At 37.7% G+C, this 23,957-nt stretch overlaps 1 protein-coding gene across 4 annotated transcripts in view; it reads right to left on the bottom strand.

The window, feature by feature from the left end:
• The window catches only part of AMMECR1 (AMMECR nuclear protein 1), a 109,289-nt gene that overhangs the window by 53,637 nt on the left and 31,695 nt on the right, over positions 1-23,957 (bottom strand). For 3 of the 4 annotated variants that reach the window (XM_081792530.1, XM_081792531.1, XM_081792532.1), the window contains exon 2: positions 4,140-4,250. The exons of the other annotated variant lie outside the window; for it this stretch is intronic. In XM_081792530.1, the coding sequence (XP_081648656.1) occupies positions 4,140-4,250 (111 nt within the window). The remainder of the gene's footprint in view (positions 1-4,139; positions 4,251-23,957) is intronic. 4 annotated transcript variants of the gene reach the window in all.

Genomic DNA, 23,957 nt, shown 5'->3' with positions numbered 1-23,957 from the left:
AGAACATAAAACTTGACTATGACAGGTGTTCAATTTTAAAACTGTGTGTTTATAAATACTTAATCGAGGATAGGCATTTCATTTAAAAAGTACCCGGTCCCTTTTTAGATTTAGCTTTTAGAGATTAAGGGACCACAAACAAACTAGATCACTGTCTTCTATAAAATGGTTAGCTTTTTAAAAGGAACAAAAAGGGTAGGGCACCTGGATGGCTCAGTTGGTTAAGTGTCTGACTCTTGATTTCGGCAGAGTCTGTGGGATTGAGCCCTGCGTTGGGCTTTGTGCTGACAGCATGCAGCCTGCTTCAGATTTTCTCTCTCTCAAAATAAATAAATAAACATTAAAAAAAAGAAGAAAAGAAAAGAAAAAAAAGGGCACTCAACCAGATATTTGTATGCCCATGTTCACCCCAGCATTATTTGCAATAGCCAAAAGGTTGAAGTCCCACAAATGCCCACAGATAAAGGGATAAACAAAATGTGGTAGATACATAGAATGAAATACTATTCAGCCTTTTATAGGGGAAAGATATTCTAACACATGCTACAACATGGATGAACCTTGAAGGTATGATGCTAAACCAAATAAGACTATCACAAAAGGACAAATACTGTATGATTTCACTTATATGAGGCATGTATAAGAGTCCTACTCACAGACAGAAAGTAGAATGATGGCTGCCAGGGGTTGGGGGGTGAAGAAATGGGAAGTCAGTGTGTACAGAGTTTCAGTTGAGAAGGATAAAGAAGTTCTGGATATGAATGGTGTTGATGGCTGCATATCAATGTACAGAACTATACACTTAAATTTGGTTATAATGGTAAATTTCACATTATATATATTTCATAATAAAAAAGGGTATATCTGAGTAATATCCTGAAAATAATAGTCTACCAAATCACAGATGAAGACAGAGAAAACCAGATATTCTACTTTTTTAAAAAAGACATCTCTACCCAGTGAATCTTCAATTTCACAGTTTATTTTTTATCTTGCTTTGTCCTTCCCTTTTATTCCTAAAGCCCAAAGTTCATTTCATTCCATCTGTAAATTTTGTGATTTATGGGGTTTTAAGATTGAAGAACAAACTTCAAGACCAATTGTTACATTTTTAAAAAATGTATTCTTCTCAAAGTCTAGTCTATTATTTACATGTGGCCAGAGAGTATAATTTTATATCATATAGAGGTATAATTTTGTAATAAGCATTGTCCTTGTCTACAGTATTAATCCAAGTTAGTTTTCTTCCAGCTAGTCTATACAGCCCTGTGTTATATACTTTTTATAATTCCATCTGTGGATTTTCTGGAATTTGACATAATGTTCCAAAATTTCAATCTTAACTCCTATCTAGAATTTGTGAAGAATTATCAATCCATGATTTATACAATTTATAGTAACTCTCTTTCAAGTTCAATATTTTCATGACAAAGCTGCAAAATGTAATTTCTCAGAACAATTTATTTTGTCTTCTCTTAAATGTCGTGGTTAAGAGCTTGGATTTTGCAGTCAGGTGGCCTAGGCTTGAATCCTGGTTCTACCACTTACCAGATATGGGAGTGGATAAGTTATTTAAATTCTGCACATCTCGGTTTCCTCATTTTTAAAACATGGTTATTAATACCTATGAGTTGGGAGTAGCATGCATATAAATCAAAGCCCCTGTGCAGTATCAACATGTAGCAAGTTTTAATAAATGGGCAGCTATTAATAATAATACCATCAACAGCAGCTTGTAGCAATGATAAGTGCCCCCTATTGGACCAAAAGATATTATACTGCAGCTTTTCTCAATGACTCCACAGTTTTGACTCTAAGATGAATCTAGAAAAAAGAGCAATTGTATATTGTAAGGAGTGTTTTCTTTTGTTTCCCTCTTCCAAATAACTCCATTCTTATGGTCATGTAAGCAATAGGAATGGAGCCAGACAAATATGAAAACACACACACACACACACGCACACACACACACGTACATACGTCTTGTGTGCCATATGCTATTTCAGGAAGTTGTGTAAAAAACATGAGAAAAAAGGTGAAAAATAAACAGGAAGAGCCACAGACTGCAATGAGGGTAGCGACGTATACAAATGTAGGCAAATTTCCAAGCTCAACTATTTGACTGATTCACTCAGAATCACGTTGTTGTCCGAAAAATACACTATAATTCTTCTGGCAATACCCCTAGGAAACAGATCCACAAGTCCGGAGAAGTTGAATATTTTCATCCCTTCTTATCAATGGAGGCAAAAGAATTTCGTATTTTCTTTAAACAAAACCAAACCGCTACTACAGTTACCGCTACTAAGGATTTCTAAAGTACGTAATATTTGATACTGGGATTTCTGCCACAGTTTCATTACAACGTACAAAGGCTTTCTATACTCTCCACTCAGACTCCCCAACTAGAAAGAAAACTGGTAATTTTATGACAGACTTACGTTTTTGAAAATGTGCTCATTGGGATACTAATGGCATAAGGCAATGAATGGAGTGGGAGGATAAAAGGGCTCTGTGGTCGAAAAAGTGGAAGTCTGGGAAACACAACATTCTAGATCTCACTCCTAGAGGTCCACAACACTATTAACATAACAGGTTCTAAGAAGTCCTGCAGTGAGCACAGCTGTTTAAATTTGTTTAGCCAGTGTTCCCCAAACTCAATTTGGCCACAGAATCCTTTTTTTCAAAGCAATAACCAAGGAACCAGGGCTCCTTATAACAACTTATTTTTGGAAAGGGATAATAAATTGCCTCTGATTAGCTATTAAAAGAGTAATTTCATATGTACCTGTCCCAAAGAAGCAGTCACTGGCAGAATTTGCTAAAGTCCCAAAACGAGTCCATGATGTTTCAGGTCAGGGAAAAAAAAATCCAACTTGCTTCAGCTAGCATTTACACTATCTTTAGCAAGTTCGAGTCATTTCCAGAATGTGTGTCTTGACCCCTTTACTACCTGTAGGTTTTTAATCAAGTCCAAACACTCAATTCTAATACCTGTGTCGGTCTAAAAATGAAGGTGACCCTCTATGCCTATGCTTTTCTTTCTGGGCTGCACTGTAAGCTAAGAAAACAGTACAGTTGTGAGCTACACCTTTAAATATAAGAATACTAAACTCAGTTACCAGCATTTTATGAATTGGTAGTATGAGCTACATTTATGCAATTCTGTAATAAAGTAATGAATGTTCCACAATGTTAATCCAGAAACAAAGCAGTGACTGAATACTACTACATTCCCCTGACACCTCCCTAACATCCCTATGAAGTAGATAGAACAAAATACTGTAATTACTACTTTGTCTATTGGAGGTTAAGCAACGTACACCAAGTACCAGTAGTCAGCAGGGACCAATTTCCTATTGGACAGATACATGTACAATATTACAGCCACAGAAACTATCAGATAATCACCCTGAAATGTGAGCAAAAACAGGAAATTCCTTTACTAATAGCTTATTATTTAAGGAGTTTTCTCCTTTTGCAATAATTTTGGAACAAATATAAACTTGGACCCACGAATATCAGATGGCATGCTCGATAGCTCTTTGTGAGTTTGGAAATTAAAGACAAAGTCTTAGCAACTGCAATGGGGCATTCATGACTCTGTCCTCATGTTAGAGGAAACGAAAATAAGGAAGCTACAATTAATTCTGGGTGAGGTGAATGATTAGGGCTACCAGGCTGCGGTATCACTTTCTTCCTAGGTCCCCTCTTTCATTTCAAAAGTACATAAAGGTATGTAACAACATGTATAAGATGAAATAGACTTCAACAATTTTTAAAGAGCCTAAGAAAGGAGACCCAGTATTACTGTGGAAATAATACATTTTGGTAAGCTGCTGACATCTGGCCACTTGTTTTCGAGTTATACAAAATAAAGCTGGCCTTTGAAGGTAAACACTTCATAATGTCTATGGCAGAACACATGTAATCACGGTATTTTATATTATGGTAATATGTAGCAATAACATTTCACCAGAGATCAGGCAAATGGTTGAAGAGAAGAAAAAAATCTGATATGAAAGGAGTCAAGAATGTTGACAATTTAGGACAGGCAAAGAAGTTAAGGTATCAGGTTCAAGTTTCGTAAGTTTTGTTTTTTTAACGTAGAAGCAGAGGTAACGAAAATTGGTCTTCACCTGGTAAGTGTGTACTCCCTGAGTCCTGAATGCAAATTCATGGCAGAAAAAGTACCTATGCATCCACGCAATCTTTTGTCTCGACCGATCTTCCATGTTACAAACAGTGGGCTGTAATGGAAGATAAAAATAGGGTCAATCAATCAATTCAACTCAAGCAAGTTATTTATTGAATATTTACTATATGCAGGGTTAAGTGCCTGAGATATGAAGACCACATGAAAGGCCCCCAAGGGGCTGGGTCTAGCCCAATGGGACTGCATTTAACAATAACTATAGCTAGAATATATTGAGTATATCCTATAAGTTAGGTGGCACAATAAATGTTTTAAACAAATTATCTACGTTAATCCTCATCAACAACTCTCAGACGCTGAGTAATGCTATTACCAACACACCTATTTTACAGATGAGGCAGCTCCACAGTTAATTCATAATGAAATAGGAACATCAACCTGGGCAGTCCTGACTATAAAGCCTTCGCCAGCATGGCTGACTGCCTGAGTCCTCATTTAAACCTCAAGTTACTAATTGATTTGTTAAGTCCAGTTTAGAGAAACCAACCAACCAAACAACAACAACAACAGAAAACCCAAACCACCCAAATTTCAACAAATACTGAATATATCAGGGCAAAGTACTGTGAAAGCAGTTATGGGAAATACAAGGTTGCCTAAAGCATAGTCATAGGAGCCAGTACAGAAGGCAGGCATGTTCACAGCTAACTAACACAAGGCAAAAGAAAATAAGTATTCTCAACTGTGCCCAAAATGCCATAAATCAATCTATGGGGACAGAAGAAAATTTCATCAAGTTTGATTATCTTCAGCTTGGCCTAGAAAAATGAGTAGGGTTTGGAGAGGTAAAGGGCAAGAGCAAACATTAACAAAGTAATGCTCTGAAACCAGAAAAATTATTTTAATTTTTAGATAAAATTACTGTCAACAAATACAATCTCTCAAGCATCAAATACAATGGCATCAAGAAAGTAATATAGTTTTAAATGAAGTTTAGTACAGTAGACGTTTGGATGCTGCAGCAAACCAGCGACGGCCTGAATTAATGGGTAAGTGTAAAAACAAGTGCTTTTCTGGTTAGAAGCAACTCTGTATGTCACTTTTTATGAAATAAGTTAATTTACACATTTTAGCACATTGTGTAAAGAGAACTACCCTACAGTTGGGGGTGGTTCATGTTAATTTGAGTATTCACAGTATTATTGGTATAATATAATACATTTCTGCTTTCTAAAAATTTAAATTTTAGGGGAACATACCATATGTCATATATTTCTAATAATATGCTATCGAGTTGGAGAACACATTCTGTATTTAAAGTGCTCTCTAGTTAGCAGTTGGGAGAAAAGATCCTGTTCAAGTACTTCAATCACTCATCTCAAACATTTAAATAACGCCGAATTCTGACAGGTAGCCACAATGGCAGACAGGTTCCCAAATAAACAACGTATACAAAGCAGGGAACAGTACTAAGTACTACCTTCTTCCAAGAACCAAATGCCCAGAGGAAGTGAAAAAAAATGACTTAAGTATAAGGCCAAATTATTATCAATGTTAGTATTCAAGTTTTGGATGACCTACATTAAAGGTACTAAGATAAAAAGCAAACAGAAGATTCCAGGTTTCCTGTTTCCACTCATATGTACCTAAACATCTAATAACCTGAGACAAGATACTGATGCTCCAGTGGGACCATTTCTCTAACTGCTCTTGACTAAGAATTATCAGGAAGACGAGAATTAAACGTTTAACTCATACGAATACTACTATCCTAAAATCCACATATTTTCTTTACAGGTGAATTTCATCTCTTTACTTCTCACTTTGTAATTTGGTAGAGTCACTGTCAGCAACCATTACACAGACAGTAAGATACCAATCTTCTCCCATAACAGCACCTACACAAATCATCTCTACATAACACATCCTTTGGCAGATTCAGAATCAAGTGAATCACACTGTAACGCATATACGAACATGTCTTTAAAATACCATGATGGCTTCTCAACGACACAGAACTAAGTGGTATATTCTCTTCCTCAGTGACTTGAGAAACCTAAAGGTATGAGTGAATTCATTCCCTATCAAAAACCCGAGAAATGAAAGTCATCTAAAAGTGCTTTTACCTGGCACCTGGGTGGCTCAGTCAGTTAAGCAACCTACTCTTGATTTTGGCTCAGGTCATGATCTCATGGTTCCTGGGACTGAGCCCCACGTTGGGCTCTGAGCTGACAGAACAGAGCCTACTTGGAATTCCCTCTCTCTCTTGCCCTCTCTCTCTCTGCCCCTACCCTGCTCACACACTCCCTCTGTCTCTCTCTTCCTCTCGAAATAAAGAAATAAACTTAAAAAATATATTTAAAAGTGCTTTCCCTTCAATTATCTTATTTATCCCACTAAAATATATATGCACATCATTCTTACTATAATCCTTATCTCCTCATTCAAAATTTGAAGGGTAAACAGAAGAAAAATACAAATTAATCACTAGGTTCTGAACTACATTGGAGGGCATTCAAGACACATAGTAGGGGAAGTTATATGTGGTTTCTTATAATGCTATGCTATCGCTGAATTCAAGGGGTAGGGGTGTGAGAGGGTAAGCCAGGTAGCCTGGGAGAAAAGGTACTCCTTTCCATCATCAGCAAGGGCATGAAGATGTAATAGAGCACAGCACTTTGAGGGAACGGAAAGTAGTCTGCGAATCTCGAGAACATGCCATGGTCTCTTTCATATTTAACATTTTATGAATTTTAGGCGCTGCGGACTATTTGCTCTCAAGAGCTCTCTTTACCTCACAACAGGTAATGCAGATGCAGAACTGTCCGTACTTCCCCTGTTCCTTACCTGCCCCGGGGCAACATCCACTCTGGGGGTTGGTATGGTGGGGAAGCATGTGTGTCAACGATGGGAGAGGCTGCTACTTTATAACTGCACTGTGTTTAAGATAGATGCCTGAAGATGGAAGAAACCAGACTTTTGGTAGACAGAATCAAACTATGCCTTCAAAATCTTGGGCTGTAATTTCTCATTTACAAATGCTTATCCGGTGTACTTTATAAGGATCACGTACATGTTCAAGCAAAACAAAACAGCAACAGACCCAGAGACACAGAGGACAAACTGATGGCTGCTAGAAGGAAGGGGGCTGAGGCAGATGAACGAAGCAGGTGAAGGGGGTTACAGGGTACAAGGCTATGTTATGTACACCATAGGGAAGATAGTCAATAATATTGTAATAACTTTGTATGGTGACAGATGCTAACTAGACTTCTTGTGGTGACCATTTCAGAATGCCTGTAAATACTGAATTACTAGGTTGTATACCTGAAGCTAATACAGTATTGTATTATGATTATTCTTCAATGGAGGATTTTTAAAAAGAACACATACATGGGATTAAAATAAACCAAAATACCTACACACAACATCTGATGGGGGAAAGAACTTGGGAAGTAAAGAATTTTCAAGTAGACTGAAACAGAATAAACATCACTGAGCACAAGAGATTGCATCTTGTGTGTGATAATGACTCTGTACAGGGGAATGACGATGGGAACATTCAATCCGTATTACCTAAAAATAGCAACAAAAATTTTTCTTTTCCCAATGCACAGAGGGAATAGGCAATTTCATTCTTAAATGTGTTATTTAAACATGTATGAGTTCCCAAAAGGACGCACCACATCAACATAATCAGAGATAGATCAACGTAGAAAAAGGGATTTGTGCCTGTGGAGAGGAGCTGCTTGGCGACAAGGAAATAAGGAAAACAGTTCAGAGTAAGACAAAGATTGAATGTTTTTGGAAAATACTTTTACCATATGGTTTGAAGCCACCTACATATACTAAAAAAAAATACTACAAACTAGAAGGGGGCTCAAAATGAAATGAAATATTAATGGAAATGTTTATCTGAGAGTAACCAGACAGAGCTTTTTAAGGAATTTTCCTACTTGTGAACATTTTGTACCATTACGTTCTGAGAAACCTTTTGAAGGAAAGTAAACTCTCTCCATTTTTCCAAGTCTACGGACAGGAAAAGGAAGTAACCACCTAATCTAGGTGAATCCTCTCTGCCAACTGGCAGCCAATAATACCATCAGGTCAATAGTAGTGGCTCTCAGGGAAATGTAGTTGCATGGAATGAGCAAAAGTACAGAAAAGCAAGGTAAATCTGAACAGGATACTCCCAGTCCAAGCTGCATGCCACTTCCCACATCCCTACTACTGAAGCAGACCAGAACAGATTAGACAGATTTCTGTGGGAGACATACAGCTATGAAAAAGGTATATTTACCTAACAATATTTTACCACAAATCTCCTCCATACCAAGGCAGAAACAGGTGAAAACAAAATAGCCTTAGACATTTGCAAGTCCCCGATCTGGCAATTTTCTCTTCCCTAGAATGAGATTTTTAGTTAGTAATGTTAACAATCTGGTATCGATCCCCACCAGTCTAACGCTACTGACTACAACAGAGTATTCCACAAGGCTATTCGTATTATACACAGATATGGGAAAAGAGAAGCTACCTAGTTATGGTTCTTTTCTTTTGCCATCAAAGAATGCTTGCTTCTCAACTATGCTCAGGTTCTGCTACGCAGTTCAATAATCCAACTGAAATACTCATAACACCCAACTCAATACCATAATTGCCCCAGAACTTAGGAGCTCATGGGAAAACAGAAATGGTAGAGTCTTCCCTCCACCACCAGGTTAAAACATTTCACTTCCTGTTTCAGCGCAGGGAAGTGACATATCTCATTTACAAGTCATACAAACTACAGATTCAATTTGTAAAAAGGCACTCAATGTGGTTAAATCCTGTATTAGTCTACTTGGGCTGCCATAACAAACTACCACAGACCAGGCGGCTTAAACAATAAAAATTTATTTTCTCATGGTTCTGGGGACTGGAAAGTACAAGATTGAGGTTCCAGAGGGTTCTGTTTCTGGTGAGAGCTCTTGCTGGCCTGCAGAGGACTGTTTTGTACTCACTTGGCCTTTTCTCTGAGCATTCAGAAAGAGTGAGAAGTAGCATCTCTTCTTATAAAGACACTAACCCCATTGGATCAGGGGCCCACCCTTATGACTTCATTTAACCTTAATTATCTCGTTACAGGCCCTATCTCCAAATACCATCAGTGGAGGTTAGGGCTTCAACATACTGATTTTGTGGGGCCACAATTCAGTCCATAGCAACCCCCTACAAGAGCTTGAGCACATAGTTCAAAGTTTATATAATTATCTAAGGTTGTTAGCTGAAAGAAATTTTAAGAGGTTGCCTATTTCCTCTTCATTGTACAGGTGAAAAACAAAAGTGATCCAGGGAGACTAAGTGCAGAGTCACCTTGCTAGTTAGTTGTAAAACCTGGCTAGTACTCCAAATTTTCTTACTCGTGCAGGAAAACAAAACTGTGAGTAGCAAGGCTAGATGTCTTCTAAGATACCGGAGAATAAGAAATTCTTAGGAATATGACAGAGGTAAACATGTAAGCACCAATCTCATTCTCCTCCTTCCAGGAAAGGAGAGATTAGCTAAGATGTCAGGACAAACTAGAAATGCTGGATCAGCCCAGAAACACTAGATACAGTTTACAAGCTTCTATACTATTCCCATTAGAAGCCCATAGCAAAACCTACTATTTTATCTTTGGGGGGTCTCCCAACACCCTTTCTGACTCCCTCTCAACCTTTTTCCTTCATTTTTTTCCTACTGTCTAGCCACCCTGGATCAAAGTCAACTGTTCTATCTAATATCTACAAATTTCTGCCAGGTCAAAATTCCCGCCATATGAAAATTTCCATTTACCACTGGTTAGCAACTACTAAGCTAGGTATTGATCTGTTTAATTCATATTACTTAATAAGGCTTTTAAATGAATGAATGAATCATTAATGAATGAATGAGGCTTAACTCTTCCAGATAATCTGAAATTCAAATTAAGAAACCCTGAAAGGAGAACAGTAGGAGGCAGTAAATGGAGGGGGGGAGGGTGCGGGGAGAAGGTAAGGTTCCAATACATCTTACACTTTTCTCCTCCTCACCAATCCTTTACTGCAGATAAGGAAAAAACACCAAATCATCATTGCAGCCTTATACAATACTCCTCTCTCTCCAACTTCTGTAAATAGCCTGTATCCCGTGGGGCTCAGGAAAATAAGGAGACCCTACATAAACAGACAGCATGGGTTAGTAGAGAAGACCACAAATATCTGAAAATGGGAATCGGGAATTACCAACCTTTCAGTACTTTTCTTTGCCTGGTGTTCCCAGAAATTCTATCATGGCAGCATTATATCCCTCCCTCGTTTTTATAATGCTAATTTAACTGGCAAATGCCAGAGGAAGAGAGACAGCCTGAAGTCTTACAGATGACTGGGAAGGTTGAATGGTGTGTGTGTGTGTGTGTGTGTGTGTGTGTGTGTGTGTGTGTGTGTGTGTGTGTGTGTCTTATAAATCAAGTGTAATGATCACCAGCAAACAACTAGCCAAATCACAAGCATCCTTTAAGGGATTAGATTGATTCTGCCAAATTCCTACCTGAAAGAACCATTTCTTCCTTTTAGCAAGACCAAATCAATGATTTTCAATAAACATAAAAAAAATTCAGTCTCAGGGGCGCCTGGGTGGCTCAATCGGTTAAGTGTCCGACTTCGGCTGGGGTCATGATCTTGTGGTTCACGGGTTCGAGCCCCGTGTCGGGCTCTGTGCTGACAGCTCAGAGCCTAGAGCCTGCTTTGTGGATTCTGTCTCCCTCTCTCTCTGCCCCTCCCCTGCTCGTACTCTGTCTCTCTCTCTCTCTCTCTCTCTCAAAAATAAATAAAACATTAAAAAAAAGTTAAAAGAAAAATTCAGTCTCAGACTTGATACATTGAGATAGCCTGTCTTATTTTTTAGGGCCCCAAATTAGATGAGAAGGTCTGCCTGCATTGGAAAAAAAAACACTAAATTTACACATATTTTCTAGTCTTAGTTTATACTGCAGTGAGTATTAAACTTAATATAGGTAGCATCTTAAGGATGAGGCTCATAAACTCATAAAATAAACTTTAAATGACAAATTGCTATAGATTTCCAAAATGAAATAATTTATATTCAGAATTCCTGAATATAAGTGAATATTCCTGAATATTCTGGAAATAATTCCAGAACAGAATTCCTGTTCTGAAGCAATTTGCTCAAAGAGCTTTAAGGGTAGAGACTCTGCCTTTACTATGAAAAGAATTAATTATTTTAATATAAAACAGACCAGGCAAAAAAAGACCTTCTAATGAAGTCTTATGTATTCTAAACTCAATATAAGCAAAACTAAGAGAGCTAGGAGAACTGGATTCAGGGGTTTTAGAATGCTTTCTTACAGTCAACTTTTATTTTTTATGCCAATTAAAAACTTTTATGGAACTGTATTTGGTACCAAATGTTTGGTTCCATTTTATAACTTGTATGGTGGGTGGTTAGGGAATACTTAATACTTCAAACAGTGAAAACAACTAAAGGTTTTTTGTTTTGTTTTGTTTTGTTTTGTTTTTCACCTGTATCTTAACTTCCCAGCTGATGATCTAGCTTCTCTACCATCTTGTCTTATCCTCAGAACCCACTCAATTACCAGAAATAGGAAATAAATAGGCTGAAAGATTTAAACACTAATATAAAAAGGGCTGTAAAGTAATCTATCTAGCTCCTTCATTCTAGATTTCCATCTTGTTTCCCATTCCAAGGAGATCCAGTGTAATCTGTCAGGTTCATAAGACCTGCAATAAATCTGTGATGTAGTTGTTTATGAAGTTTTCGGGGTTTAGAAAGGTTAACTGTTTTGATTTCAAGGTCCTTGAATTGGATTACTTGCTCCTTTGAGAGAAAAGAGCTGGAGAGACTCAGCTTATTGTAGCAGGAATTCTGCAAGCCCTTCTCATTTTAGGGGTTAGAAGAAAGGCAGGATCTAGGGGCAGAGCACTCAACTGAGACCATATTTTGTATCAGGGCTGCTTAGGTTGCCTTTACCTTCCCCTGTCCCCTCCCCTCTTTCACCTTGCAGGAAAGAGTTCAACCTTGCAAGAACCTCTATTTTGAAATGCCCAAGAGGGTGAGGGTTTGTTTTTTTTTTTTTTTAACATGGAATTGACATCCTCACTTCCAAAGTGCTTTCTAAAAAATCACCTTTATTTCTACTTCCCACCAAAGTAGAACTTCTATACTATAAAAGCACCCATTTCAAATGTAAAATTCAATGAATTTTGACAAATGTGTACATACACATAACCTAAAGTACAATTAAATTACAGAACATTTCCATCACCCCTAAAAGTTCCCTTGTGCCTCTATGCAATAAATTCCCTCTCCACACTCCTGGACTCTGGCAAACATTAACCTGCTTTCAGTCCCTATAGTTTTGCCTTTTCCATAATTTCATATAAATGGAATAATCCAATATGCACTCTTTTGGGTCTAGCTTCTTCCACTTAAAATAATGCTTTTGACATTCATGCATGTGTTTGGTCCTTTTTATTGCTGAGTAGTATTCCACTGAATAGATATACCACAATTTGGATATGGCTGATGGATATTTGGTTTGCTTACAGTTTGGGGCTATCATATATAAAGCTTCTATGATAATATCTACATTCAAATTTGTGTGGGAACATAAGTTTTCATTCCTCTCAGGTAACTACCTATAAAGAGAATTGCTGGGCTATAAGTAGGTGTATGTTTTACCTTTATAAGAAACGACCAAACTATTTAAACAGCCAAGTGGCTGTACCAATTTCCAGTGGCCATACCAACTACACTTCCTACCAGCATTGTAGGAGTGTGCAAGTTGCTACACATCCTCACCAACACTCGGTATTTTTTGTAATTCAAGTTAATGTGTGAGGGGATATCTCATTGTGGTTTTAATTTGCAATTCTCTGACAACTAAGGATACTGAACATCTCTTCAAATGCTTACTATTAATTCACATATTTTCTTTTGGGAAGTGCTTGTTTAACTTCATTGACTCATTTAAAAAAAAAATTAATGTTTATTTCTGAGAGAGAGACAGGTGAGGGGCAGAGAGAGAGGCAGACACAGAATGTGAAGCAGGCTCCAGGCTCGGAGCTGTCAGCGCAGAGCCCAACATGAGGCTTGAACTCATGAGCCATGAGAACATGACCTGAGCCAGAGTCAGGAAGCTTAACTGACTGAGCCACCCAGGCACCCCTGACTCATTTTTAAATTAAATTGGATTGTCTTCTTTTTACAGGAGTTGTAGGTTTTTAAAAAGTATGTTTTGGATACCAAGCTTTATCACAAATGTCTATTACAAACATATTTTCCTCGTCTGTGGTTTGCCGTTTAATTTTCTTAATAGTATCTTTTGAAGAGCACACAATTTTAATTTAGTTTAATTTAATGGATTTTTGTTTATTGGTTCATGTTTTGTGTCTGATAGAGGAATCTTTATCCAAAGGTCATGGAGATTTTATCCTATTCTCTTCTAGAAGTTTGGTAATTTCAGCTTTTACATTTAGGTTTATGATCCATTATGAGTTACTTTTTGTGTATACTGTGAGGTTCATTTTTTAAATTTGTTAATATTTGGTGGTGGATTTTTGTGTGTATAAACATAAGGAATACTGGTCTGTGGTTTTCTTTTCTTGTAATAGCTTTCTCAGTTTTTGATATCATGGTGATGCCAACTTCATAGAATGAGTTGGGAAGAATTTTGTCCTCCTCTATTTTCTACAAGTTTGGTTTGTTCCTTAAATATCTGATAGAATTCACATTAAAGTCATTGGAGCTTAGATTTTAATTATGGGATGATTTTTAATTACAAACTCGACTTCTTTAATAGATAATAAGGCCATTCAGGTTTTCTAGTTCTATTTGAGTCAATTTTGGTAATTTGTATCCTTTAAGGAATTCTTCCATTTCATCTAAGTTGTAGAATTTATTGGCATAAACTTATTCACAACATTCCTTTATCCTTTTCATGTCTGTAGGATCTATAGTGATGTCTATTCTTCCCTTCCTGATATTAGTAATTTGTGCTTTTATCTTTTTCGTATCAGTCTAGCTACAGGTTTATCAATTTTATCGATCTTTTCAAACAGCTAGCTATTGGTTTCATGGATTTTTCTCTATTGTTAATATTTTATTTCATTGATTTCTACTCTTCTAATATTTTATTCCTTTTATGGTTTAATTTGCTCCTCATTTTCTTGCTTCTTAAGGTGGACTATTAGATTATTGATTTTAGATCTTATTTTAAAGCTATATATTTCCCCATAAGCACTGTGCAAGCTACATCCTACAAATTTTAATGTTGTGTTTTCATTATCATTCAGTTCAAAATATTTTCTAATTTCTTTTATAATTTCTTCCTTGATCCATGGTTTATTTAGGGTGTACTGTGTAATTTCCTAATATTTGCGAATTTCCCAGCTATCCCTTTGGTAGTGACTTCTCATTTAATTCCATTTTGGTCAGAAAATATACTTTGTATTATTTCAATTTTTCTGAATAGACGGAGGCTTGTTTTATGGCCCAGAATGTGGTCTATTTTAGTAAATGCACTATGTGAATCTGAAAAGAAAATGTATTCTGGTAGTTTTAGCTCCAGTGTTTCATAAATGTCAATTAGGTACAGTTGATTAGGTATAGTAGTGTTGGTCAGGTTTTCTAACTCCTCACTGATTTTTTTTTTTTTTTTTGGTCTACATATTCTATCAATTACAGAGTTAAGGGCACTGAAATATCCAAATCTAATTGTAGATTTGTGTATTTATACTTTCAGTTGTATCTTTCTTTTTTTTCCTTCACGTCTTTTGAAGCTTTGTTAGGAGCACACATATTTAGTATTGTGCTGTGTTCTTGATGAACTAACCACTTTACCATGATGAAATGTCCCTCCTTCTCCCTGGTAAAACTGCTTGTCGTGAGGTCTAATTTGTCTCATATTGACACAGTCACTCCAACTTTCTTATAACTAGCATTTGCATATCTTTTTTCCATCTGTTTATTTTTAACCTGTGTCTTTAATCGTAAAGTTGGTTTCTTATAGATAATACATAGTTGGGTCTTGCATTTTGCATAAGTATTTGAACTACTTATATTTAATGTAACTATGAAATGATTGTGTTTAAGTCTACCATATTTATATTTTTGTTTTTACATTCCCCATCTTTTCCTTGCTCTCCTTTTAACATAAGGACCTTAGCAGCATACTTCCATTTCATTCCTTCCATCCCTTGGGACTATTATCATATCTTTTAGATCTATATACCTTATAAATAAATTCCACAACAGATTATCAATTTTGCTTTAAACAATCACTTAACTTTTAAAGACATTTTAAAATGAGGAAAAAAGTCTTTATTTAATTACCCCACATTTACTGCACTTATTTGGCACTCTTCATTACTCTATAGAGATCCAGATTGCCATCTGGAATCATTTTCCTTCATCCTGGAGAACCTCCCTTAATATTTCTTGTAGTTCAGGTCTGCTGGTGACAATTCTTTCAGTTTTTGTTTGTCTGAAAAAAATATATTTCGCCTTCGTTTCTTTTTGCTTTAATTTTTTATTTTCATTGGAGACAGGAGTTGAGGTTGACAGTACTTTTGTTCTTTTAGCACCTTACAGATGTCCTTCCACTGTCTTCTTGCTTGCATTGTTTCTGATGAGGTATACAGGATCTCTTATCTTTGTTCTCCTGTATGTAATATGTCTCTTTTTTCCTCTTCTTTTCAAATGCTCCCTCTAACACTTGTTTTCAGCACTCAATTATAATAGCCTTAGTGTGGTTTCCTTTGTGGTTACCCCACTTAGAGTTCATTGAGCTTCTTGGATCTGTGGGAGTATTTTAGCCATCATTTCTTCAACTATTTTTTTTATACCTATCCTTCTCTCTCCTTTCCTTCTGGAAATCCAATTACATGTATACTAGTCTACTTGACATTGTCCCACAGTTTGCTGAAACTCTTTTTGTTTTTTTTTTCCATCGTCTGTTTTAGATTGGATAAGTTCTATTGTTAGATCTTCAAATTCATTGATCATTTCTTCCAGAGTGCAATCTAATCTGCTATTCATCCAGTGACTTTCTCATTTCATATACTATACTTTTCAGCTTTAGAATTTCTATTTGGTTCTTTATAGGTCTTCAATTTCTTTCCTCATTATATTCAAGCTTTTCTTTCAATTGTTGAACATAGTTTCATAGCGGTTTTAAATTCCTCATCTGCTAATTCTATAACAATCATTTTCAGTTCTGTTACTATTGACTGACTTCTTCCTGATTATGGGTCACATTTTTAGTGCTTCTTGGACTAATAATTTTTGGGATATCTGATATTATAATCATTATATTTTTGAGTGTTTTGATTTTACTGTCTTGCTTCAAAGAAATGAAGTTTGTTTTGTCATGCATCTAAATTATTTGTAGCTAATTATTTTTCAAAGCTTGGCTTGAACTTTTGTTAGTTTGGGTTCCAAGTACCCTTTACTTTAGGGCTAACATTCACCCTATTACTAACGTATGACCTTCCTGGGGTCTCTGTTTAATACTCTGGGTGTTCAACAAGGTCTCCTACCTCTTGCTGTAAGAATTCAAATATTTCTCAGTCCTGTATGAGCTCCAGTAAATTTTCAACTTCCAGCTCCTGAGCAATTGTTTTTTGCCCAGCCCCATGGTGGTTCTCCCAACACATGCACAAATTCATATTCAGCCAAAGATAAAGGGAACATTTATGCAGATTTCTGGAGCTATTTCTGAGCGGGCCCCCACCCCCAGTCCTCTGCTCTACAAATTCCTGCCACCTAGACCTCCTGGAGTTCTATCTCTGTCTCATCAATTCAACAACACTGCAGGCTCTGCTTGGGTTCCCTCTTACAATGCTGTGGTCCAGAAACTGCCTGTAGGGAAAAAGCCAGAGTGACTGTAGGGTTCATTTCATTTGTTCCCTTTTTCTCAGTTCTGTGGTACCTGTTGCCCAACATCTGAGAACAGTTGTTTAATATCTTCTGTCCAGTTCCTGGTGGTTTACAGGGTACGTGAGGCAGAAGGGAACAAGTCTTATACCAGTTACAACTTCTTGCACTGAAGTGGAACTCCCAAAGCCTTTTATTGTTTTAATTTTTTAAATAATGTTTACTTATGAGAGGAGTGTGCACACGTGCGCATGTGAGGAGAGGAGCAGAGAGAGAGGGAGAGGGAGAGGGAGAGGGAGAGGGAGAGGGAGAGGGAGAGGGAGAGGGAGAGAGACAGAAGATCCAAAGCAGGCTTCACGCTGATGTAGCAAAGAGCCCGATGTGGGGCTCCAACTCACGAGCCATGAGATCATGACATGAGCCGAAGTCCAATGCTTAACTGACTAAGCCACCCAGGTGCCCCCGAAGACTTTTAAAACTGAGTCACTTTAAGGGTCAAACTCTGTGATAGGCTTCACATACTAAATGTGGAAAAAAGCCTCCCACAAATAAAGTCCACAGTAAACAGGAAAATGGATTGGGAAGCAGAAAGTAAAAGGGACAGATCTCTTCAGCTATGACAGGTGGTGAACTCTTAGAAGAATATGAAGTGACTCAACCAATTTCAGGGGCAACGCACTGCTCGGAACCAAAAGGTTACAGATGTCAATCTTAAAAAATATCAACTCAAGAGCTCTAAAATCCAGAGTAATGAAATAAAAAAAAAAAATCAAGGCAGTCAGGTTGAAACTGAACTTGACGCAAGTGTCAGTTAACAGTCACACTGGTATTTCTAAGTCGATGCCAAAAATAGCTCGCTCCTCTTATTCTCCCTCCATACAGGTTAAAATGGAAAAAAAAAAGTAAATGCAATTTGAACAGCCTTATTTACAACACCTAAAAAGTCTTGAGGAAGTTTTTAATAATCATGAATGATGTCTGATGTATGTTTGTTTTGTTATTGCTATATTCACAGGGCTATTTTTTCAGCTATGATGATTTAAACAATTTAGTGGCACAGCTATTTACCTCACTACTGTACTAGATAACACCAAGTTTATCATAGTCTTAACAGTACAACTCTTGCAATCACAGAGCCATATCTATAGAAGGGCAGTCACCTAGGAACAAGGAACTCAAATACGCCAACTTCTTTTATGGTAGAGCAAACAGAAAAATCATGTGGTGTGTGCCATGAAATTACATCAAAAATTATTTTAAAACCAACACATCAGGCAACATCATGATAGCTCGATGTTCAGAAAGGAAATCGAGGCAGCTTCTAGTTTGGGAGGTGCAAAATAACAGAAGGTTTCACAGAAAATTAGGATAGTAGTACGGGAGCCAGGGCAGAGCCTGTGAGAGAAAAAGCAAAATCCATGAATGGCACTGGCTGAGAAACCGAGGTAATAAGGTAGTGAAATGAGAAGAATAATTGTTGACCTTCTTGCCTTACACTTCTCTTTAGGTAGTCCTATAGAACTGCCTACTTCAAAGCCTAGAACTTTGTAAACAAATGAAACAGAAGCTAAACAAAGGGACCAAACTCCCTGGGAAGATAAGAAGGAACACAGCAGCCCTACCAAAGAGCGCCAGTACAACAACTTCCTCTGTATATTTAAATACTCTGGTTTAAAAAGCCTCCAGCTGAACTTCTAGGTACATGGAAGACTACAGATTAGCCAAAGGTGGTGCACAGGGTCTGGAAGTGATGGTGACCTACTCAGCCTCATTACAGCAATACAAGAAAGAAAGATTTGCCACCTGCATGAGCCACTGAACATGCTCATCTCTGAAAGCTAATTTTTTCCCCTTGAGCCTACCTAGTCCTCTTCTTCAAAACCAGCAAAAATACCCCAAGCCTTTGCTTTTCAGATAAATATGACAGATATAAAGTATTTTATTCGAGCTGTCTCTACTTCCAGATCTAAAAATCACCTATGGAACCTCACGCTCAATCCAGTGTTTCTATATAGCTGTAGAACCAAAGACCAGGGAAAATGTAATTTCTCATCGGGCTTACCTCTCTCACCCCTTCTTGACATTAAACACTAACCAAATTTCCAGTTAAAGATGCAGATCTCTGGACTCTACATGTCTCCACTGATTACTGCTAGACTGATGAAAAATCTTTTTATCTGAAAACAGTTCTCCAGTGACCAGCTTAATGCTTTCAAACTCGCCCAGCGTCTTTCCTCATTCTGCCAATGTAAACATGCCACAGAAGCACCTCTTCTTTAAAGAAATGAAACCGAGGGGCGCCTGGGTGGTTCAGTCGGTTAAGCAACCGACTTTGGCTCAGGTCATGATCTCACAGTCCGTGAGGGTCCGTGAGGGTCCATGAGTTCAAGCCCTGCGTTGGGCTCTGTGCTGACAGCTCAGAACCTGGAGCCTGCTTTGGATTCTGTGTCTCCCTCTCTCTCTGCCCACCCCCACCCCCCCGCCGTTCATGCTCTGTCTCTGTCTCAAAAATAAACAAACATTAAAAAAATTTTTTTTAATTTAAAGAAATGAAACCGAGCAATGGCAACATTATTGTAATTAGCTATAAGGAGCAGTTAATCACTTAAATCCAAGTTATCTATAGGAATACATTTCTCATTTTGTAGCGTACGACAACAAAATTGCCGAATGACTGTTCTACTTATAATAAAATAGTTCTCATATGGACTACAAAATTACATAATATACGTGCCTAGCCCAATGCATGATTCCCTAAAAGGCAGGTCTCCTTTCACCCCAAATATGAGAGGATCAATTTGAATTAGAGACATCCAGGGGCACCTGGGTGGCTCAGTCGATTAAGACTCTGACTTCGGCTCAGGTCATGATCTCACGGTTTGTGAGTTCGAGCCCGGCATCAGGTTCTGTGCTGACCACTCGGAGCCTGGAGCCTGCTTCAAATTCTGTGTCTCCTTCTCTTCTGCCCCTCCCCGACTTGTGCTCTGTTTCTCTATCAAAAATAAACATTAAAAAAAATCTTTATGAATTAGAGACATCTGGATTATAGAGTTTCCAATGAAACAAATGTAGTTTTATTACTTCCGGGTAGCTCCTACTTAACCGCCCATCCCCTCCTTCTCTAAGGTGGTGTTTAATAAGGAAGGTAAATAATTCAACCAATGAGAATAACTGTTAATGAGTACATCAACTATCTGTATGTGAATGGAAGTTCTTTTATACCTAGAACAAAGCCAACCTTCATTCCATCCAGCCCACATGAACGATCATCAATTCCAAATATGGAAAAGGAAAATGTGATTGCAAGACAAATCAATAAGATTTCTATGGAGCTTGGGGCGCCTGGGTGGCGCAGTCGGTTAAGCGTCCGACTTCAGCCAGGTCACGATCTCGCGGTCCGTGAGTTCGAGCCCCGCGTCGGGCTCTGGGCTGATGGCTCGGAGCCTGGAGCCTGTTTCCGATTCTGTGTCTCCCTCTCTCTCTGCCCCTCCCCCGTTCATGCTCTGTCTCTCTCTGTCCCAAAAATAAATAAAAAACGTTGAAAAAAAAATTAAAAAAAAAGATTTCTATGGAGCTTTAAAAAATAATTTCAAAGCATAACAGGAAAACGAACTCTGACTACCTACGAATGAGACAATTAGATTAAAATTTTTAAATCACAACTGTATAAAGGAATAAAAGCCAGATAAAAAGCAGTATTTTGCAAGTGATCATGACAATATGTATGTGGTTATATATGTGTGCGGGCGCGCGCGCACACACACACACACACACACACACTACTAAAAATAGCTAACTTTTACCAAGCATTTATTATGTGGCAGGTCTTTCTCAAGTGTTTACATGTGAGAATTCTTTGAAATCCCTCCCACAACCCTATGAGGAAGATACTAGTATTACCCTCCATTTTACAGATAAACTGGGGATCAGAGGGGGCAATTAACTTGTCAGTAGTTCCGTAGCTACTAAGTGGTGGGGTCAGGATTTGGAGCCTGGTATTGTGGTGTGGCCCCAGGGCCACCTCTGTTTATCACATTCTATGAATGTGTGTGTATTGTTTGATATAAACCACCTGAAAAATAGTATTCCAACTGGGAACTGAATTACTGGCTTTAAAGAGGAACACCTGGAAACTAGCACAAGCATAAATAAAATTGTTGACACTGTGTATACCATAAAAATTAAAAGAAACAGAAGGTTCAAACATGAAACACTAGAAAGAAGAAGTGCTGTAAAGATGAAAATCTGCAAAGAATTATGTCATGATCATATAAATGGACTGGGTATTAAAAGAAAGCATCCCACTGAAAGGATCAAAACACTTCTATAACATTTTTTAATTACTACAAATGTAAGGCATGTTCACTATAAGAACATGTTGAAGAATATGGAAAAGTAGAAAGGAGAAAATAAAAATCACACATAATCTCAAACCCAAAGAAAATGAAAATTTACATTTCCTGATAGTCATTTTCTATGAAAATGGGTTCACATAGCTAATGCCATACTGTATATTTTCGGATAGTTTGTTTTTCAACTGAATTGCATGAACATTATCTTACATGCTTAAGATTCTTCAAAAATATTTTAATGGTTCCATGATATTTCATCATATGGGTGTACCATAATCTAGACAATCATTTCCTTCTTGTTAAGACTGTAGGGAACATCTCTGTGCATTAAAGTTTATCCAGATCTTAGATTTATTAAGGATAAGGTGTTTTTTTTTTAAGAACGTAATTACCAGATCAAAGTGTATGAACATTTTTTAAAGCTCTTGATGCATTTTATCAAATTGCTTTCCAGAACGACAGTGCCACTTAAAAAAATTTTGACTTCATTGAGTTAAAACTTCAAGAATATTTATTTACAACCAGCATTTATGAATCATTTTAATTGGTGGCAGCTGCTTTAAATGTTCTCATTGTTAAACCAGTAAAACACCACAATGGAAACAGACTGTCTTAATTTAGGGTCAAACGGCAGTTATAGTTTAAAAATTAAACTCAAGTATATTTGCCTCATGGTAAGAATGGCCTCCTTCCAACTTGCAGACTCCCTGTTCTTCAAAACTTTTTAAACACTTATGTCCAAAAAAAACCCCAAAAACGTATTCTACAGTCTTATGCCATAAAACAAGAAGCATCTGAGGAGGCTGCTTTTTTATACCGTTTTCTTCTTTTTTTTTTTCTTTTTTTTAACGTTTATTTTTCATAGACAGAGACAGAGCACAAGTGGGGGAGGGGCAAAGAGAGAGGGAGACACAGAATCTGAAGCAGGCTCCAGGCTCCTAGCTGTCAGCACAGAGCCTTGATGCGGGGCTCAAACTCACAAACTGTGAGATCATGACCTGAGGCAAAATCAGATGCTTAACTGACTGAGCCACCCAGGTGCCCCTATACTGTGTTTGCTTAAACAGAGCATAGTTGAAAAATATTTAAAAATCTATCTATTTTCAATGTTTTCATGTAACACCCTATAAAGGCAAAACATTATGTTTAAAAAATAAAAGATGAACACAACTCTCAAAGTGTTTGTTGTGAGACTGCTTCTCCCAGAGGTGTTTTATACCTCAATGGCCTTCCTCTACCATCTGTCTTTAAGTACTTGGCCATGTGCTTACAGTCCAGCTCTACCAGGGTTACTCACAACCATACACAAAAGCAAGGTCTTAGTCCGAAGAATGAAAAGGAGAAACTGCTAAGGGGCGTCAGAGGCAATATTCCTTTCTGAGGCCATTTTCCAAATAACTGATTCTTTCAGGCAGTCTACCGGGGGTCACTGGTAACTATTACAATCTCATGGTTTGAGCAAAAATTTTAAGGTGTTTTCTTTTTCTTCACAGTGCATGCCACTATTTGTTTCCTGTTGACCTACTAGACTGTAAGCTCCAAGGGGGCAGTTTGTCTTTTGCATGGCTGTATCCCTAGCCCCTGGCACACAGTAAGGGCTAAATATATGTTTGGTGAATCAAGGAAATAATTTAAAAGATCTAATGAGGATCACACTAAAAGGGACTGTTGTTGTGGGTCTGAGCCCCACAAATATTGTTTTTAAGTGTGTCGTGGGCCTCTAACCGTGACACACAGAATTGATATCAAAGGCATGAACAGCTTTCTTGGGCCTCTACATAGAGTTTAAAACTCATACTTTAGAGAGAAATCGTAGGAAGATAAATGTCTCAGGGATAAACTCAGGAGGAAACCTAAGACATGTTTTATTCTTAGAATTCTAGTGATCGGATAAATCATGTACTAGGACCTCAGAGTTCCAATCAGTGTGGTATAATAGGATAAAAGTGCTGGAAGAGGGTGGGGAGGGCATAGAAATAGTGATGGGATGTCCAAAGACACAGGGCCGAGGCTCAACTCCACCATCCATTAATCTAAAGGCCTGGAAGGACTCATCCAATTCCCTCAGCTTTAGACAAGGATATGCAACATAGGGACGAGTGTGCTGTCTGCTTGATGGACTGCCACGGGAATCCAAAGACACTAGCCCTGTAAAAGGTCCTGAAGCTGCCAAATATGATAATGCTGTAACAATAAAGGTATAATTATTGTTATCATTTTGACCAATGAGACCTCTATTAAGTAGCCCCTCAATAACTGTTAAATCCCTTCTTTGGATACCTAGGAGAGGCAGGGATCCTTGAGTATTATAATTTAGTGTGATAATTTGCTATAGTAAGTATTATAATTTCACAGGTGGCTCGTGAATGGACTCCATTTCTCAGGAAATGTGAGATTCTGGTGCTGACAGGTGCACCATGAGGGACTGCGCCTTGCTCAGTCAAGTGGTTCAGGACTTTAAGAACATTTAGGAGGGAAGTAAGAGCTGACATGCAGGGAGAGCATACTAGGGGCAAACAGGAATAAAACAGCAT

This window comes from Panthera onca, chromosome X (genome assembly GCF_046562875.1).
Source record: "Panthera onca isolate mPanOnc1 chromosome X, mPanOnc1 haplotype 2, whole genome shotgun sequence".
Taxonomy (NCBI): domain Eukaryota; kingdom Metazoa; phylum Chordata; class Mammalia; order Carnivora; family Felidae; genus Panthera; species Panthera onca.
The sequence above is the reverse complement of the archived record's forward strand: the minus strand, read 5'-3'. Positions and strand labels throughout refer to the sequence as shown.